General features: G+C 45.6%; 1 protein-coding gene across 1 annotated transcript; it reads left to right on the top strand.

Moving 5' to 3' along the window:
- The first annotated feature begins 9,167 nt into the window (after positions 1-9,167).
- Positions 9,168-11,620, top strand: LOC123150639 (uncharacterized). The gene is made up of 2 exons (XM_044570475.1): positions 9,168-10,868; positions 11,165-11,620. The coding sequence occupies exons 1-2, from the start codon at positions 9,749-9,751 to the stop codon at positions 11,200-11,202; spliced, it is 1,158 nt and encodes a 385-aa protein (XP_044426410.1). The 5' UTR covers positions 9,168-9,748; the 3' UTR covers positions 11,203-11,620.
- Positions 11,621-21,135: the final 9,515 nt, after the last annotated feature.

Raw genomic sequence — 21,135 nt, 5'->3', positions numbered from 1 at the left:
CGTGTCCAGAATTGTCTAGCCGATTCCTCTGGCTACTGAATTATGTGGCTAAGGTCATCGGCATCTGGTGGTCGCACATAAGTGCCCTGGAAATTGTCAAGGAATGCGGCTTCCAGGTCCTCCCAACAACCAATTGATTCTGCTGGCAAGCTGTTAAGCCAATGCCGAACTGGTCCTTTAAGCTTGAGTGGGAGGTATTTTATGGCGTGTAGGTCATCACCGCGGGCCATGTGGATATGAAGGAGATAGTCCTCGATCCATACCGCAGGATCTGTTGTCCCATCATATGATTCGATGTTCACGGGTTTGAAACCCTTGGGGATTTGATGATCCATTACTTCATCTGTGAAGCATAGTGGGTGTGCGGCGCCTCTGTATTGGGCTATATCACGACGCAGCTCAAACAAGCTTTGTCTACTGTGTTCGGCCCGGCCAGATTGACTGTATCCGGAGTGACGATTACCGTCTCGTGCCGTGGGGCGCCCACGCGATCCGTAGATCGATCTTGTTTGCCTTGCCTTGTCCTCCAATATATCTCGCAGGTCTGGCGCATTTTCCAGTGCCTTGGTATTTTTTGAGCGGCGCCGGGGTGCGGCTTGAGTGGAGGGCCGAGAGGCTTCTCTGTCGCAGCCACGGGGTGGCCGATCGGCCGCATCATGCACTGGTGATGTAGGTTTAGGTGCTTCCTCCTCTAGTCGGGGTAGCAACCTGCGCTTTGGGTAGCTCTTGGAGGGGCGTTCGAGTTCATACTCTTCGGCCGCAAGGACTTCAGTCCATCTGTCGGCTAGCAAATCTTGATCAGCTCTAAGATGTTGCTGTTTTTTCTTGAGGCTGCTCGCCATGGCCATAAGCCTACATTTGAAACGCTCATGTTCGACGGGATCCTCCGGCACGACAAATTCGTTATCGTCGAGGCTTGCCTCGTCTTCGGAGGGAGGCATATAATTATTGTCCTCGACCTCTCTGTCTGCCGCTCTCTCATGAGGGCTGGCTTCTCCATCCTCCTGTGCTGAATCTCGCTGGAGGTGGTTGTCTTCGGCACTGTTCGGGGTGTTATTATCTCCCGTGCCGGAATCACCGTTTTTGCTTTGGCGGGATTTAGAGCGGCGCTGCTGACGCCGGCACTTAGGGTGCTTCTTGGAGGGGTCATCCTCTGTTGTTCCATCGCCATCGCCTTCTTTTGGGGTGTCCACCATGTATATATCATATGACGAGGTGGCTTTCCAGTGCCCTATAGGCGCTGGTTCTTGATCGTCTCCTACATCAGCGTCCATACCGTCGATGTCTTCGGAGTCGAAGTCGAGCATGTCGGTTAAATCATCGACAGTGGCTACGAAGTGGGTGGTGGGTGGGCTTTGAATTTCTTCATCATCCGCATCCCAACCTCGCTGACCATAGTCTGGCCAGGGCTCTCCTAATAAAGAGAGAGACTTTAGTGAATTCAGAATATCGCCGAAGGGCGAGTGCTGGAAGATGTCCGCGGCGGTGAACTCCATGATCGGCGCCCAATCGGGTTCGATCGGTAGGGGAGCGGAGGGCTCGGAATCCGGAGAGGAGTCCGGCTCCTTGGAGTCACGGGCTTCGCAGAGAATAGGGCTGGTGTTCGGCTCGATCGCCGTAGAGATTGCAGCCCCCGAGGCAGTGTCCAAACACCCATCCTTGATTGGCACAGTTGGCTCCGAATTAAGGGTCGGGGCTTATGCGGGTGCGGCCTCCAGGGCACTGTTCGGCGGCAGAGCTAGATCATGCCCATCGTGACAGTGCGGCGTGCTCGGCCGCGGCTCGAATCCGTCGAAGATTAAGTCTCCGCGGAGGTCGGCCGTGTAGCTCAAACTTCCAAATCTGACCTGATGGCCAGGGGTGTAGCTTTCGATCTGCTCCAGATGGCCAAGCGAATTGGCCCGCGGTGCAAAGCCGCCAAATACGAAGATCTGTCCGGGGAGAAAAGTCTCACCCTGGATTGTATCGCTGTTGATGATCGAAGAAGCCATCTGGCCTAAAAGTGACGACACAGAGGAACTCTCAATGAAGGCACCAATGTCGGTGTCAAAACCGGCGGATCTCGGGTAGGGGGTCCCGAACTGTGCATCTAGGCGGATGGTAACAAGAGGCAGGGGACACAATGTTTTACCCAGGTTCGGGCCCTCTTGATGGAGGTAAAACCCTACGTCCTGCTTGATTAATATTGATGGTATGGGTAGTACAAGAGTAGATCTACCGCGAGATCAGAGAGGCTAAACCCTAGAAGCTAGCCTATGGTATGATTGTTGTTTGTCCTACGGACTAAAACCCTCCAGTTTATATAGACACCGGAGAGGGCTAGGGTTACACAGAGTCGGTTACAATGGTAGGAGATCTACACATCCGTATCGCCAAGCTTGCCTTCCACGCCAAGGAAGGTCCCTTCCGGACACGGATGAAGTCTTCAATCTTGTATCTTCATAGTCCAGGAGTCCGGCCGAAGGTATAGTCCGGCTATCCGGACACCCCCTAATCCAGGACTCCCTCGGCTCCACCTTCCTCGGTGCCTTCGACCACTCTGAGATTTGGGTCTATCGAGCCTGCTACTGCACCTCCGAGACTGTGGAGTGAGCGGGTGGAGTCTTTTGAGGCTTTTGAGCACTCTTTACCAGCGTTGGACTTTGAGGGTCCGGGCTTGGAGGGTTCTTGTGCGGAGGTGGGGTTCAGAGCTGTTGTTCTCGCCTCCCTCTGATTCTGTTGCGACGACGGAACTGCAGGTGGTGGTTCCGAGCTCTGAAGGGGGTTCGAGGCAGGTGGCCTCGGCGCCCCCTTCTCCTTTCGCACCGGTCGGGGTTACCGTGATGGAGGCTTTACCTTCGGGAGGGGGTCCATGGCACGTGGCCTCAGCGCCCTCTTCACCTCTCGCTAGCCCGGGACAGCAGGTGGCAGGTCCGGTCTATGGAGGGGGCTCGGGGCGGGTAGCCTTGGAGCCCTCTTCACCTTCCGCGCCTAGGGTGGCCGCCCCACCGTTGGCGCCGGCGAGCACCTTTGGCCAGCGGGCTGGGGTGGATGGGGAGCGTGGGTAGGCGGCCCATGGTACCCCATCAACTGACTCGACGCCTTCTCCTAGCCGTGGAGACCGGTTGAGTGTTCGGGGGGTGACAGGAGGTCACTCCCCGGGCAACTTCACTCGGGAGGAGGTGATAGCGTTTGGCGGGATTCCGGACCATGCGTCTGAGGGCCGACGGTTGAGCTGCCGTCTTCAGGACCGACCGGAGGTGGACGACATGCAGCAGCGGTGCGCCATGAGGGCGGCCAAGCTTCGTGACGTCCAGGTCACTACTGGTATGTCGGTTAATACTTCTAATTCAATCTTTCATTTTTTGAACGATGAGATTGTTGATAATGCAAACCAATTAGGGAATTCACTAGGTAGTAGTAATGGTGAAATTTCTAATTCCATTAATGATTTACTGGATTTAGAGGCCGATAGGGCTTTAGATATGATCCCTAACTTAGCTACCGTCAAACCCATGAATGACTCCGAGATTGATGCTTTGGGGGTCCGGGTGCTGAATAATTTCTGTGCCGATCTCGCTAATCCCCTCCCGGAGCCGGAAGAGGAGGATGAGAGTGTCGAGATTGATGTAGTAAGACCTCCAGAACCTGGGAGTGAGGACCGGGTGGACAGGAGGACCAGCCCTAAGCGCAAATGGAAGCACAAGATATACCCGACGTCCGCAGTTCGTAGGAGTGCTAGTATTCGCACGGCTAAAAAATTCCATGATGAGCTATGAGAGGAATCTTTTGGAATAGCAGAGGTCTTGAGGACTTGGCTAAAAGAAGGTTTCTTGCAGAAGCATCCATCGATCATAGATTGGACTTTATTGCGTTGTCTGAACTGGTAGAGAAAAATTCTCACCACAATTTCTCAATACTTTATCGGGTGGTATTGAGTTTGACTAGCACTGTCTGCCACCGCGAGGAAGATCGGGTGGGATCTTACTCGGTGTTAGATGCGAGTCTCTCGAAGTTCGAAGTGTGGTCATGGGAGATTTTGCTATTAAGTTCAGGGTGCGGTCCAAGGTTGATGGATTTGACTGGGCTCTGGTGGCGGTGTATGGTGCCGCACAGTCAGAATTCAAACCGAATTTCTTGGCTGACCTTGTTAGAGTTTGCGGGTCTGAGCAGCTCCCAAGCCTGGTTGGGGGAGACTTTAACATTATTAGGAGGCGTGATAAGAAGAATAATGATAACTTTGACGGGAGATGGTTGTTCATGTTCAACACTATTATTGAAAGCTTGGATCTGAGAGAGATTGATCTTTTGGGTAGGAAGTTCACATGGGCTAACGCCATGCCAAATCCAACGTTTGAAAAGTTGGATCGTGTACTCGCAAGTGTCGAATGGGAACAGAACTTTCCCTTTGTAACAGTTCAGGCTCTCTCTCGTGGTATTTCTGATCACACGCCTCTATTTCTTGACTCTGGTGGGGCTACATACCCGGGCAACAAGAATGTGTTCTCGTTCAAGCTTGCGTGGTTCGAAAGAGAAGGCTTCCTGGATCTCGTAGCCAGAGAGTGGGCTAAGGATGCAGGTGGTAGGAATGCGCTTGAGCGCTGGCAGAATAAGATTAGGCACCTGAGAAGTTTCCTACATGGGTGGGCTAAACATCTTAGTGGGATTTATAAGGTTGAAAAGGAACGGCTCCTTGCCCTTATTCAGTCCTTAGATGTAAAAGCAGAAACCACGGTTCTGCCAGTCGCCGAGCTTCATACCAAGCTTGACGCTAAGATGAGGCTGAAAGAACTCCTTCGTGAAGAAGAATTAAAGTGGGCAATGCGGGCCAAGGTACGAAGCATGGTCCAGGGGGACGTGAACACTCAATTCTTCCACATGATAGCCAATGGAAAACACAGGAAGAAGAGAATCTTTCAGCTTGAACAAGATGAGGGTACGATTATCGGCCAGGAGAACCTAAAGCTATACATTACTGAGTACTACAAACAATTGTTTGGACCACCAGAGGAGAACTGTGTGTCTCTGGACGAGTCTAGGGTTGAAGATGTACCTCAACTTACTGCCGTCGAGAACGATATTTTAACCGCTCCTTTTTCGGAAAAGGAGGTGTTCGAGGCTATCTCACTGATGAAAAATAATAAGACCCCCGGCCTGGATGGTTTCCCGACTGAGTTTTATAAGAAGTGCTGGCATATTATTAAAGGGGACCTGTTGCCGATGTTCCATGATTTGTTCTCGGGACAATTGCAGCTTTTTCAGCTAAATTTTGGAACAATAACCCTACTTCCTAAGAAAACAGAGGCCATGAGAATCGAGCAATTCAGGCCTATCTGTCTTCTGAATGTCAGTTTCAAAATTTTTACCTAGGTCGGGACGATTAGGCTCACACATATTGCGCATGCTGTGGTGCAGCCTACTCAAACTGCTTTCATGCCAGACAGGAACATCCTGGAAGGGGTTGTGGTCCTTCATGAAACGCTCCATGAGATTCACACGAAAAAACTAGACGGAGTTATTTTCAAGGTGGATTTCGAGAAGGCGTATGATAAAGTCAAATGGCCGTTCCTTCAACAGGCCTCACGCATGAAGGGCTTTGATGAAGCTTGGCGACGCCAGGTGGAATCGTTCACGCAAAAAGGGAGTGTTGGAATTAAAGTGAATGACGATATAGGTCATTATTTTCAGACACACAAGGGCCTGAGACAAGGTGATCCTATGTCTCCAATCTTGTTCAATATTGTGGTTGATATGTTGGAGATCCTGATAGGGAGGGCAAAGGAGGCCGGTCAGGTGGGTGGCTTGGGGCCTCGTCTAGTTGATGGTGGTGTGTCCATCCTGCAATACGCTGATGATACAATCATCTTTATGGAACACGATTTGGCCAAAGCGAGAAATATGAAATTGGTGTTATGCTTATTTGAACAATTGACTGGATTGAAGATTAATTTTCATAAAAGCGAGCTGTTCTGCTTTGGTAGAGCCAAAGACGAACAAGATGCTTATAGACAATTGTTTGGATGTGAATTGGGGGCTTTGCCTTTTATGTATCTAGGTATTCCCATTCACCATCGTAAGCTAACAAACGGAGAGTGGAAGTGCATCGAGGATCGGTTTGAGAAGAAACTGAGTTGCTGGAAAGGAAAACTCGTGTCTTATGGAGGCCGATTGATTCTTATTAATTTGGTGCTCACGAGTATGCCTATGTTTCTCCTATCCTTCTTTGAGGTCCTAGTTGGGGTTAGGAAAAGGCTGGACTTCTATCGATCCTGATTCTTCTGGCAGAGTGATGAACTTAAGAGAAAATACCGACTCGCCAAATGGGATATCATCTGTCGACCAAAGGACCAGGGGGGCCTTGGTATTGAGAATCTTGAAGTCAAGAACATATGTCTTCTCAGTAAGTGGCTGTATAAGTTGTCATTTGAGACGGAGGCAACATGGGGGCAGATTCTACGTAGTAAATATCTGCAGTCCAAGACCCTGTCCCAGGTCACACTGAGACCAACTGATTCGCCGTTCTGGAAGGGGCTTATGAGAATCAAAGCTACCTTCTTTAACAGAACTAAGTTTATTGTCGGTAATGGCAACACCACTCGCTTCTGGGAGGATACGTGGCTTGGTGATGCGCCTTTGGTGATCCAGTATCCGTCCCTTTATCGTATTGTTCAGCGTCGTGAGGCTCTTGTTGCCACGATTATGCAGTCAATTCCCCTCAATATTCAGTTTAGGAGGGTGCTTGTGGGTGAACGATGGGAAGCATGGCTTCACTTGGTGCGTAGACTGATGGAGGTTCAGTTAGCTCCTCAGCCCGATCAGTTGTGTTGGAAGCTTACTAGATTTGGGGAGTTCACAGTCAAATCGATGTATATCGATATCATTAACTCTAGTGTTGTTCCTAGTTCCAAAGATGTTCGGAAAGTCAAGGTTCCTTTGAAGATTAAAGTGTTTATGTGGTTCGTCCATAAACAAATAATTTTAACAAAGGATAATTTGGTTAAGCGCAACTGGACAGGTTCTACTAGGTGTAGTTTCTGTGATCGGGACGAGACTATCAAGCACCTCTTTTTTGACTGCCCGTTGGCAAGAGTTTTGTAGCGCTATGTGCAAATTGCCTTTAACATTACTCCTCTGACTTTGGTCAACACGTTATTCGGGACGTGGCTTGCTGGGATAGAGTCCGAAACAGTTAGACACATTCGTGTAGGAGTATGTGCGTTGTTATGGACAATTTGGAACTGCAGAAATGATTTGGCTTTTAACAGAACAACAACTATTCATTTTTTGCAGGTTTTATTCTGGGCTACTGCGCTGATCCGTATGTGGTACTTACTCACTCCGACGGCGGCCAGGGAGTGTTTGGTTACTGGATCTGTCCGGTGGGAGATGGTAGCGCGGGATATTTTCAACCAGTTTGGATGGCGGTCATGTAATAGGATAGGCGATTAGTTTACCTATCTTCTATTTTGCCAGCCGGTTGTGGCTTCCTGGGCATTTTGTTATCGGCGTTGAGGCTCTGTGTGAGCTAGCCGTTCTTTTTTGTTTCCAGACTTTAAGACCTTGTTGAACCTCTTTTACTTTTTAATAAATGTGGCTGTATACATCGTTCTGATGCAGAGGCCGGGGAGTCCCCTCTTTTCGAAAAAAAATGAGGTAGAGCATGCCGCCAACAAAGGTACTTCTACTCCGAAAGAATAGCTTAACTTTCTCAGCCATCTCATTATCCCTATGAGTCCAGACTCCGGTCCGCGAAGAGTAAATGTTCACTCCTGTGGTGTACTTTTCCTGAAAGGTCTGCTCAAAGTGAAAACGTGGAAATGGGATGATACGGCCGGATCGAAAGCCAGGCCTGTGGTACGGCTAGCTCTGTTTGCCGCCGGCTTTGGGGGCAGCGGGGGCAGCTCCACCCACCTCTGGGTCACCGGATTGCACACGACAAAACGGAAATCATCCTCTTTCGTCAAAGGGGTCACCTCGTTGTTTTTCTTGTAGCGGCGGTAGATAAGGAGGCCATTGGAGGTGTTGACCTGGATGATGCCCTCGTCCTTGTTATGGTCGTGCAGGTAAGGGAGGGAGGGGTCGAACGGGGCTGCTGCGCCATCGCTGGAGATGCTGGCGAAGTGGTGGCCGCTGACGGTCATGTAGAGGAAGCCAACGAGGGTCTGGGGCAGCTTGTTGCGGTTGGCGGGGACGGCGATGAGGTCGCGCCATGGCACGGAGACGCACTTGAAGCGGTGGACGGACCTGGCCGGGAGGCGGGAGAGGATTTCCAAGATAAGGTCATCGGTGAAGAGGCTGGCCGCCGTCGCTCCCGGATGGTCGTCCAGCCTTGGCTTTGTGTTCCTCTTGAAGTTTGCCTCCAACTTAACCGGTTCCCTTCCATCAACAATATCTGATCTGATGACAAAAATTTCCAGCATCCTCGACTCCAGAATCATTTAGTTATAAATTGTGGAAAATGGTTGGAGGTACCAAAGTTGCCCTCATCGGTTGAAAAATTGCACATCGCTCGTTGTGCCAAGCTGGTGTCAATGCCAAGAAACCTTTGGAACATCACAAAATTGAGAGAAATCATTGTGATGGACTGTGCTACCCTGACGACGTTTCCAGATGGAATGTATAGAGTCACTGTGCTCAAGACGCTAGAAATGAGGCGGTGCCCAAGGTTAGAGACACTACCGGAGGGACTCCTGCAGCAGCTCCCGGCCCTCGAGCAACTTACTATCATAGACTGCCCGAACTTGACGGGAGCCTTCTCAAGAGGAGGTGTTTACTGGAATTTGGTGAAAGCAATTAGACATCGATTAGTTGATTGAACCAGTGCGCTGAATGCTTTGGTTGCATCAAATTGAATGCCTACGCCAGTACATGTGTATGTCGGCTTTGTAGGGCTTTGCATTCCAATGAGGTATATATACTCTCTTTTCTTTACCTTATTCTCTTATTCTTTCGAAATTATACCTTGATCCAGAACATTGCACAGTAATCCATCCGTAAGAAATATAAGAGTGTTTAGATCACTATATTTCTTTCCGGAGGGGGTACTTTGTGTTGAGTTTAGGTGTAAATTTGTATTTGGCAGGATTATGTACTAAAGTGTAAATTATAAATGTCAGGAGGACAAGAGTGTAAAGAGGAAGATAGAGATAAGGAAAGGAACGGACAAGAGCTCGGGAGGGAGGGCTCCAGTTCTGATGTGTAAACTCCTCTCAAATCCACTATCAAATCCTAGTTGATTTACACCAAAATTCGGTTCTTTCTTGAGGATTTCATCGTGGCACCAGAGCAATCGGTCCTGGATTCAGATTTGATCTGATTTGTGCTACGCTTGCTGCTCGTGGTGGTCGTGGCCGGCTGACCCCCTTTGTGCGCAGCAGCCATCGTCGTCAAGGTGGCCGCCGTCGTCGTGCGGGGCCGCATCTTCCGGCTGTGCGGCGTTGCCTTTGTGCCGCCTCGCTGCCACTGTCCTCGTTTCAGGCCGCATCCTCCTGCTGCTGCGCTACACGTTGCCTTTGTGCTGCTCCGCTGCCGTCGTCGTGCTGTACAGGTCTGAATTCTAAAGTGTTCCTGTGCTGCACTAAGTAGGAGCTGCCAACGACCAGCTAGTATTTTCTTTTTCTCTCAACAAGGTAGAAGTGTTTTTAGTCCAGCAGCTTGTGGTGGATTGAATCTTCTTGATGTGTGGTAACTGGTGTAGAGAGAATTGAAGTGTGTTCCAAGGGTTGTAGCTGTTCAGTTTTTTCAGGAATACACCAATTGTTCAGTGGTCATGGGAGATACCAGTAGGGATTCCAGTATTGAGAAATTGTGTGAAAGTATGCAGCGTATGATTTCACAGCTGATGGAGCAGGCACAAACAAAAACAAGCAGTACTTCTGAAATTTTGAAGACCCTGGAACCCAATCCTGTCAAGTTAACTGGCCCGGGTGATTTTTTTAGCTGGTCTCAGAATGCTACTTTGATTCTAGAGTCACACGGACTTCAGAAATTTTTGAAGGAAGATGAGAAAAAGCCAACAGATGTCACACAAGAGCAGTGGGATCAGAATCAAAAGCGACTTATGGTATGGCTGTTGGGGTCAATGGAGAAGACCGTGAGGGAACATGTTGAAGGGTTTCAGTCTGCAGCTGAGGTGTGGACGAGCATTGAGAAACAGTTCTCAGGGAAATCGAACAAGATGCAAGTCAGTAGGATTTTCCATGAATTAAGGAAGATCAAGCAAGAGCAGAAGACAGTGACCGAATTTGCGGGAGAAATCAAGAAACTCTATAGAGACTTGGAGTATTTTAGACCATTTAAGGCACATGATCCCAGGGACGTACCCCTCCTTCGAGAGTGGTTTGAGCCATTGTTGGTTCAGACTGTTCTTGATGGTCTGAACTTAGAGTTCAATCTCCGTTCCCAGCTCATACAAGCCACACCAGATTGGCCTACATTGGATCAGGCCATCTCTAGTATACTGGAGGAAGAAACACGGTTGGCCAATCAGATCACAACTTCACAAACAAATGTTGATGGCAGAGCTGCACTATCTTCGGTTAAGCAAATTCAGTCTCCTGGTACTTCAAGAAATGAGCAAGCAAATGCTAGTAGATTCGACTACACAAGGAAGCCTAAGATGGTGTGTGACCACTTTAAAAAACCAGGCCATTTGAAGAAGAGTTGTTTTGATATAGTTGGTTACCCTCCTGGATGGCAATCGAAACAATTTACCAGATTCACCAGTGGTGGTAGTAATGCAAGAAGGCCAGATCGAGCTCATCTTACTTTATTTGGGGGAGAGCGGTCTGCGGTAGCAGCCCAAGCACTTGAAGAGTTTAAAAGCAAACTTATGGCGAATACTTCAGAAGGCCCTGCTGAAACAACATCTGATGCTCATTCTGGGAAAGGTATGAAGAATTTTTTAACATCTTGGATAATTGATTCAGGGGCCACAAATCACATGACAGGCTCATCTAAGAACTTTTCATCATATACCCCTTGCTCTGGAAGGGATAGGGTACGCATAGCTGATGGATCCTTAGCTCCGATAATGGGTTATGGGAACATTAATTGTACTCCATCTCTATCCTTAAGCCCAGTCTTGCATGTCCCTAATTTGCCAGTGGACCTCTTGTCAGTTAGTTCACTTACAAAGTCACGTAATTGCAAGGCATCCTTCGACCCTCACTCATGTACATTTCAGGATCCGAAGACAAGAAGAAATCTTGGGACTGGGATTGAGCACGACGGCCTCTACTACCTTACCAATGCCCCGTCTCCATCTCCATATGCCCTCAGTATGATGAATAGCTTGACCAATGATGAATTTCTACTAATGCATTATAGACTAGGGCATCTGTCATTCCAAGCCCTTAGTCGCATGTTTCCATCTCAAGTTAAAAATTATTGTAAGGAGAAGCTTTTGTGTGATGTGTGTGAACTGGCTATACACACTAGAACCAATTATCCTAGTAGTAATGAGAGAAATAAGATACCGTTTGATGTGGTGCATTCGGATGTATGGGGTCCATTGGTTGTAACTGCCCTCACAGGGGATAGATATTATGTGACCTTCATTGATGGTTTTAGTAGGTGCACATGGCTGTACCTCCTAAAGCATAAATCTGAAGTTCTGCCTGCATTCAAAGATTTTTTTTAATATGGTGCGTAACCAGTTTGGCATGAATGTGAAAATATTACGCTCCGATAATGGTACCGAATATATCAATGGTAAATTTAGTAATTTCTTGTCTTCTTATGGTATTATACATCAAACAACTCGCGTGAATACTGCAGAACAAAATGGTGTGGCAGAGAGAAAGAATAGACATCTACTGGAAGTTGCTCGAGCTCTCATGTTCATGATGAATGTGCCAAAATTCCTTTGGGGAGAAGCGGTCAAAACTGCTGCCTATCTAATAAACCGTATGCCTTCTAGAGTTTTGGGCCATAAGACTCCTATTGAATGTTTGCAGGGCTCTAACTCATTTATTGTGCCACCAAAAATATTTGGATGTACCTGTTTTGTTCATGATTACAGGAGTTCAGCAGGAAAACTTGATCCAAGAGCCATCAAATGTATCTTTGTGGGCTATTCTCCCACAAAAAAGGGATATCGGTGTTGGTCGCCTACTGAAAGGAAATTGTTTGTGAGTATGGATGTTACCTTTCACGAAAAAGAACCATTCTATTCCTTAAAAGGAAATGATAATGATACAGGTAGCAAGGGGGAGAATATCATAGGAGAGAGCAATGATAGGGGAACTGTAATAATACCTATCAGGGATATCATACGCTCAGAAGATGAAACCGAGGGGGAGAAAACTGCCAATACAACTGTAGAAGGCGATAATACATTAATATCTGATGCGTATGAAAATCTTTCAGGTCAACAGGAGATGCAGAAGGTGTACCGCAGGAAGTTGATGAAGAAGTTGTGAATCAATCACAAGTACTAGAGGAGGCACCAACAAGTGAAGAAATGGCCCACGATGAGGGTGATGTTGAAGGTACTCAAACCCATATACCATCCTCTAGTACTCAAATAAATGATGAACCGATTGCCTTACGAAAGGAAAAAAGAAAAGTAGATATACCTGCGCGTCTGAAGGATTGTGTTGGATATAAACATGATCTTGCAAAATTTGTTTCCTATGATAGATGTACTTCCTCTTTTAGGAGCTTTATTGCATCCTTGGATTCTACATCAGTACCTAAAGATTGGAAGGATGCAATGAATGATCCTAAATGGAAGGCAGCAATGTTGGAGGAAATGTATGCTCTAGAAAAGAATAATACATGGCAATTGGTAGAATGGCCGAAGGGCAAGGAACCAGTCGGATGCAAATGGGTTTACACCATTAAGTGTAACCCTGAAGGTAAAATAGAAAGGTATAAAGCTCGGTTGGTGGCCAAAGGCTACACACAAACTCGTGGTATTGATTATGAGGAAACATTTGCTCCTGTAGCAAAAATGAATACAGTAAGAACTTTGATATCTTGTGCAGCTAATCTTGGGTGGAATTTGTTTCAGATGGATGTAAAAAATGCGTTCTTACATGGAGACCTTCAGGAGGAAATTTATATGCATATACCACCAGGTTTCAACACGGTACAAACTGAAGGAAAGGTCTTGAAGCTCCGTCGTTCACTATATGGCCTAAAACAATCTCCTCGTGCGTGGTTTGGTCGATTTAGAAAAGCTATGCTGAAATTGGGTTTCAGCCAGAGCAATGCCGACCATACTTTATTTTATAAAAGATGTGGTGGAAAACTGACGATATTAATTGTCTATGTTGATGATATTGTTATTACAGGAGATGATGATCAAGGTATTGAAAAAGTGAAGCAACATTTGAGTAACGAGTTCGAAGTCAAGGATCTAGGACAAATGAGGTACTTTCTTGGAATTGAAGTCTCACGAAGCTCAAGAGGTATCTATCTATCTCAAAGAAAATATGTGCTAGATCTGTTGTCAGAAACTGGTATGTCTGGGTGTCGTCCAGCATTAACACCAATTGAACAAAACCACAGATTGACTAGTGAGTCAGGGGAACCTGTTGACCGGGAGAAATATCAGAGACTTGTTGGCCGTTTGATTTATTTATCGCATACTCGTCCTGATATAGCTTTTGCCGTAAGCGTGGTGAGCCAGTTTATGCATAATCCTAAAACTCACCACATGGATGCAGTAAATCGAATCATTCGGTATTTAAAGGGGTGCCCAGGTCGAGGTTTATTGTATAAGTCAAATGGCAATTTACAAATAGAATGTTATACTGATGCTGATTGGGCCGGTTCATTAGATGATAGAAGGTCTACCTCAGGATACTGTACGTTTGTTGGAGGAAACATAGTTACTTGGCGTAGTAAGAAACAAAATGTTGTTGCAAGGTCCACTGCTATGGCTCATGGTGTATGTGAGGTCTTACGGCTAAAAATCATACTGATGGAGTTGGGTCTATTCCAGGCAAGACCATTGATGATGTATTGTGATAATAAGGCTGCACTAGATATAGCACATAACCCGGTTCAACATGGTAGAACAAAGCACATAGAAATTGACCGACACTTTATCAAAGAGAAGCTTGACCAAGGAATAGTATGTATACATTATGTGAGCTCTTCAAACCAACTAGCGGATATTCTGACCAAAGGTCTCGCTGAAAAAGTGTTTTCTAGCTTATGTAGCAAGATGGGGTTATATGATGTTTTTGCCCCATCTTGAGGGGGAGTGTTGAGTTTAGGTGTAAAATTGTATTTGGCAGGATTATGTACCAAAGTGTAAATTATAAATGTCAGGAGGACAAGAGTGTAAAGAGGAAGATATAGATAAGGAAAGGAACGGACAAGAGCTCGGGAGGGAGGGGCTCCAGTTCTGATGTGTAAACTCCTCTCAAATCCACTATCAAATCCTAGTTGATTTACACCAAAATTCGGTTCTTTCTTGAGGATTTCATCACTTTGTAACTCAACTTCAGTTGTTAATCATAATATACTTGCATCTATCTGTATAATCTATTTGGTGTCTTTGTAGATGTCAAAACTGAAAAGCACTTGTATTGTATCTATCTAAGTGTCGGTGTCATTTTCAGGTTCAAATGAATAGCATCGGGTGCATTGCAAAAGCAAGGAAAATCCCTTTACTGTACAATCAAGCCCAGTCAGGTTTATACTTACTAGCAGGCGAAGTATACAAATGATGCGGCTGTGCAAAAGCCAAAGTTAGAGAAGCATCTGTGTACCAGAAGATGCCAAGTGGGCAGCAAGAGCTAAGCTGTATAGTTTCAGAGAATAAGACCACTCAAACTGACATACTACAGAGCGCAGAGACACCCCAGCCACTGCCCTTGTGTGTGTGTGTGTGTATATATATATATATATATAGTATCAGTGAAGTTTATAGTTACTAGTAGGTCGACCAATTCTCTCCTTCCTAATCCTCTTACAGAGTACACTTGTCCAGTCTTCACTGTGAATGAGGCAAATTATGTTCAAGTTATCAGTGATCACTACCCTTGTGTATGGTTTCTTAGCAAATTATGTTGGTAGCTTTATGGACTGAATGAGGCAATGTATGTATATCACCCAGTCTTCAAGTAATCAGTGTCACCGTATGAATGAATTTAGTGACTGCGATTTGCTCTAGTTCCCAATCAAGTATGTTGTATACGTACACTAGAAGATGCGATTTTGTAAATGCAACATTTGCAGAATGTGAATCTCAGCGCTTACTTATGGCAAAGAATATGTTCAGCTTGTATTGGTCAGTGCCGCAGTACAGTACATATATGCAAGAGGGAGCGAGCCTAACCGAATTTAGTGAGTGTGTATATATAGTATCAGTGAAGTTCATAGTTACTCGTAGGTCGACAAATTCTCACCTTTCTAATCCTCTTACAGAGTACACTTGCCCAGTCTTCACTGTGAATGAGGCAAATTATGTTCAAGTAATCAGTCACTAGCTACCCTTATGTATTGTTTCTTAGCCAATTATGTTGGTAGCTTTGTGGACTGGAATGAGGCGATGTATAACACCCAGTCTTCAAGTAATCAGTGTCACCATATGAATGAATTTAGCGATGGGGATTTGTTGTAGTTTCCAGTCAAGTCTGTTGTATACTTTCATTAGAAGATGTGATTTTCTAAATACAATATTTGCAGAATGTGAATCTCTGTGCTTACTCATGCCGAGGGAACGAGCCTAACCGAATGCCTGGCATCGGTTGTGATCCTAAAAAGATACAGCTGAAGACTAGGCATCATGCAACAAATACAAAGCTAAGATAGGGACACGTTAACATGTTGAAGCTAGGCTAGGAGTGTGTCCTATTGAACGTTAAGAGGATCCAGAGCCAAAATTGTAGTACTAGAGTTTACCTTGAGCACGCAAAATTCTACATCACTCAATCTTCAAGTTTTTTTTAGAAAAGGAGGATTACCCCGGCCTCTGCATCAGCATGATTGCACACAGTACTGAATCTTCAAGTAGTCACCGTTCCTGTATCAAAGAATCCAGTGATTGAGATTCCCTAGCTCATCAAAGAGTCAAAGACCTCCGAATGCATCCAGTTCCAGAGCATTGTGCACTTACATGATGTCAAACATATATAAGATGGATCATGTGATCCAACTAATTGCCTGGTCCATTGTCCAATGCACCGTCCATTGCTTCTCTGACCCAATATAATGGAAGTGATATATGCAGCATGTAACATTATAAGTCATGTGCTAGTCCCTGAATCTCAAACAGAGTAGAAGCATTTACAACTGTTTACAATGAAGGTCTTGCATCATATAAAACCTGTCTGTTCAAGCTAAGAAATAAGAAGAAATAGAAACTAATAAGATGCAGAGTTAGGGTTGAACTCGTATAGTGGCACTGTTGACAAAAATACCTTGCGCACTTTTTCTTTATTTATTTTGTTTTGTGTTTTTGCAAGATCTACTTATCCAATCTCATACAATTTAATCTATCTCAATACCGTAGAGGGATTAACAACCCCTCTTACACGTTGAGTTGCAAGTATTTGTTATTTGTGAAGTTGCCGTTTACATAGTGTTGCTTGGTTCTCCTACTGGATTGGTAACCTTGGTTTCATAACTGGGGTAAATACTTACCGTTGTTGTGCTGCATCATCCTCTCCTCTTCGGAGAAAAACGAACGTAGATACAAGCAATCAGGGGTCCGGGGAGGCTGTTGGAAGAGCTCCGTGCGGCCATGGACGAGGACGGCGAGGGGAGGTCACAGGCGCACTATAGAGCGCACGTTTGGCACGCTCCAGAGGTGGTCACCACTGGCATTGCATTTGGCAGTGTCCTCCAGGCTGCCAATTCATGTCTAGGCTATGTATGGAGGTCAAATAATGTATGTGCATGTGTGTGTGTGTGTGTGTGTGTGCTTCTGACCCAGGGCAAACAAGTGTTGGACTGCATCCTCAAGTCCAGTCTAACAGCAAACTTGTGGGGTTGATACAGTGCAGGTTGTTATGATTCAAGTTTTGTATCCATGTCTAGTAGTGATAACTCACTAAGGTGCAGCTCTCCACAAAATTTTAGCTCTAGCAAATCCTTCAAGCTTGCACTTCCTTCACAACTTGAATTTTAGGGCCAAAACTTAGATTTGGCCCAGTGATTTTGTGTGGCTGTGAATGACCAAATTTGTCAAAATTTTTGACAAATTTGGTGTGACAACTAGGTGTTGCCCAAATTATTTGATAATTTTTAGAGCTACAAAATGGTAATTCTTTCACAGCAACAACCTATGTCATATTGCTTTGATCAATCAATTCAAGACCTTGCCTTGACCTAATTGAGCCAATAGTTTTACCCGAGCTTACCATAGGCCTAGTGATCATCTCCATTTAATTTCATGAATTAGATGTGGCAGAAACTGAAATTTTTCTGGAAGAGGAATATTGCGTTGGACTTTGCAATATTGGGTCACTCGTTTGATCAAGATGGAGTGGAGAGTCTCTTAGAAAATTGGAATGATCTAGCTCAACAAAGAAAGCTAGGTTCCTTTGTGCCAGTCAAAGCTAGGGTTTCAAATTCCAGCTGGCTGGCATTTGAGTTGGTTTGGTCTTGGTTGTGATGTGATCCAGCTATAACTAGGGGCAGGTGAACTTTAATTACAAATTTCATAAGAATTTTTTTGGAAGAGAGTCCAAAGTCAATAACAACACAAAAATCAAAAATTCTGTTTTTTGACGTGTTACATGGAGAGGACGAAAGACTAGGGGGCAGAGGAGATGAGGTGCACATACAGCCGGGAGGATGATATGGCTTATGTGATAGAGTGGGAAGAAATATATTTGTACAACATCAAGAATGACAACATCACCAGGAAGCTTCATATCCCTATATCACTGTAGCAGGGGATGGCATATGCGGGGTGGCTAAAGTGGACCCGCTCACAAACAAATAGTTGAAGGAGATGAGGCACACATACAACTAAGAGTAGGAGATGGACTATGTGAGAGAGATCGATTGGGGGAGGAGAAATACTAGGAGAGGACCGAGATAGATGACAACACCAGGAAGCTTCCTGTCTATGTTGATGTAGCGGGGAATGTTGTATGTAGGGGGCTAAGTTAACCAGCTTACACACCAATAATTGAAGAAGAATGAAGGAACGGAAAATCACCCAACCAACAGCCCGGTTTTGCTTCGGCGTCACTATAGCAAGGGACATATGGGTTCCCAATAGGACATTTCCCTCAATAACTTGTATCGGTACTTACGTTGTGGGTGTCTATTGGCTTAGTTTGATCATTGTCATAGAATCAAAGTTGAACTATGTTTGCTATCTAAGAAAAGCAGCTACCTACCAAATAGACACTGCTCTATGAAAAACGTGATGCATACATGCATGCACTTTATTTATGAGAAATAAGGTCATTAAGTACAAAAAAGAGTACAACAATCCACACACACGCACACACCCCCACTAGCTTGAACATCACAGTAGCCGCCATGATTAGCACCGCCGAGACGACACGCCTGAATGCAAATGTTAGCATCACTGCATGCAAGCGTGCTAGGGTAATTTCGACACTTCTTAGCTTGAACTGTGTATATGAAAATAGAGTAAAACAAAAGTGTTATTGCATGTTATCAGAACAACAAAATTCTATGATCAAACATATCTTGAAGCATGTCATTACCACAAGAAATGAAGAGTGCAAGTATCAAGACGGCCACAACAACGATGCGGGTCTTGCAAGCCATGGTGAGCACTTTGTGTTGGGTTTCGTAGTAATTTCAAAAAATTTCCTACGCACACGCAAGATCATGTGATGCATAGCAACGAGGGGAGAGTATTGTCTACGTACCCAACGCAGACCGACTGCGGAAGCGATGACACGACGTAGAGGAAGTAGTCGTACGTCTTCTCGATCCAACCGATCAAGCACCGAAACTACGGCACCTCCGAGTTCGAGCACACGTTCAGCTCGATGACGATCCCCGGACTCCAATCCAGCAAAGTGTCGGGGAAGAGTTTCGTCAGCACGACGGCGTGGTGACGATCTTGATGAACTACAGCAGCAGGGCTTCGCCTAAACTCCGCTACAGTATTATCGAGGAATATGGTGGCAGGGGGCACCGCACACGGCTAAGGAATAGATCACGTGGATCAACTTGTGTCAACTTGTGTGTCTTTGGGGTGCCTCTACCTCAGTATATAAAGGAGCCAAGGGGGGAGGGGGCGCCGGCCAAGAGAGAGAGGCGCAGGAGGAGTCCTACTCCTACCGGGAGTAGGACTCCCCCCCCCCAATCCTATTCCAACTAGGATTCCCAAGGGGGAAAGAGGGAGAGGGGTGGCCGGCCACCTCTCCTAGTCCTAATAGGACTAGGGGAAGGGGGGAGGCGCGCAGCCCCCTTGGGCTGCCCCTTTCTCCTTTCCACTAAGGCCCATGATGGCCCATATGGCTCCCGGGGGGTTCCGGTAACCTCCCGGTAACCCGGTAAAATCCCGATTTCACCCGGAACACTTCCGATGTCCAAACATAGGCTTCCAATATATCAATCTTTATGTCTCGACCATTTCGAGACTCCTCGTCATGTCCGTGATCACATCCGGGACTCCGAACAACCTTCGGTACATCAAAATGCATAAACTCATAATATAACTGTCATCGTAACCTTAAGCGTGCGGACCCTACGGGTTCGAGAACAATGTAGACATGACCGAGACACGTCTCCGGTCAATAACCAATAGCGGGACCTGGATGCCCATATTGGCTCCTACATATTCTACGAAGATCTTTATCGGTCAGACCGCATAACAACATACGTTGTTCCCTTTGTCATCGGTATGTTACTTGCCCGAGATTCGATCGTCGGTATCCAATACCTAGTTCAATCTCGTTACCGGCAAGTCTCTTTACTCGTTCCGTAATACATCATCTCACAACTAACATATTAGTTGTAATGCTTGCAAGGCTTATGTGATGTGTATTACCGAGAGGGCCCAGAGATACCTCTCCGACAATCGGAGTGACAAATCCTAATCTCGAAATACGCCAACCCAACATCGACCATTGGAGACACCTGTAGTACTCCTTTATAATCACCCAGTTACGTTGTGACGTTTGGTAGTACCCAAAGTGTTCCTCCGGTAAACGGGAGTTGCATAATCTCATAGTCATAGGAACATGTATAAGTCATGAAGAAAGCAATAGCAACATACTAAACGATCGTGTGCTAAGCTAATGGAATGGGTCATGTCAATCAGATCATTCAACTAATGATGTGACCTCGTTAATCAAATAACAACTCATTGTTCATGGTTAGGAAACATAACCATCTTTGATTAACGAGCTAGTCAAGTAGAGGCATACTAGTGACACTTTGTTTGTCTATGTATTCACACATGTATTATGTTTCCGGTTAATACAATTCTAGCATGAATAATAAACATTTATCATGAAATAAGGAAATAAATAATAACTTTATTATTGCCTCTAGGGCATATTTCCTTCAGTCTCCCACTTGCACTAGAGTCAATAATCTAGTTCACATCGCCATGTGATTTAATAGCAATAGTTCACATCACCATGTGATTAACACCCATAGTTCACATCGATATGTGATCAACACCCAAAGGGTTTACTAGAGTCAGTAATCTAGTTCACATCGCTATGTGATTAACACCCAAAGAGTACTAAGGTGTGATCATGTTTTGCTTGTGAGATAATTTTAGTCAACGGGTCTGTCACATACAGATCTGTAAGTATTTTGCGAATTTCTATGTCAACAATGCTCTGCACGGAGCTATTCTAGCTAATTGCTCCCACTTTCAATATGTATCCAGATTGAGACTTAGAATCATCTGGATCAGTGTCAAAAACTTGCATCGACGTAACCCTTTACGACGAACCTTTTTGTCACGTCCATAATCGAGAAACATATCCTTATTCCACTAAGGATAATTTTGACCGCTGTCCAGTGATCTACTCCTAGATCACTATTGTACTCCCTTGCCAAACTCAGTGGTAGGGCATACAATAGATCTGGTATACAGCATGGCATATTTTATAGAACCTAAGACTGAGGCATAGGGAATGACTTTCATTCTCTTTCTATCTTCTGTCGTGGTCAGGCTTTGAGTTTTACTCAACTTCACACCTTGTAACACAGGCAAGAAACCTTTTTCTTTGACTGTTCCATTTT

The sequence above is a fragment of the Triticum aestivum genome, chromosome 7A (genome assembly GCF_018294505.1).
Source record: "Triticum aestivum cultivar Chinese Spring chromosome 7A, IWGSC CS RefSeq v2.1, whole genome shotgun sequence".
Classification (NCBI taxonomy): Eukaryota; Viridiplantae; Streptophyta; class Magnoliopsida; order Poales; family Poaceae; genus Triticum; species Triticum aestivum.
This window is presented reverse-complemented; position numbering and strand designations above follow the sequence as displayed.

Bases quoted from the DNA above. Each gene is read 5' to 3' on its own strand.
- LOC123150639 (XM_044570475.1), top strand. From the start codon at position 9,749: ATGGGAGATACCAGTAGGGATTCCAGTATTGAGAAATTGTGTGAAAGT. The intron at 10,869-11,164 runs GTATGAAGAATT...TGTACATTTCAG, and splicing joins TGATGCTCATTCTGGGAAAG to GATCCGAAGACAAGAAGAAA.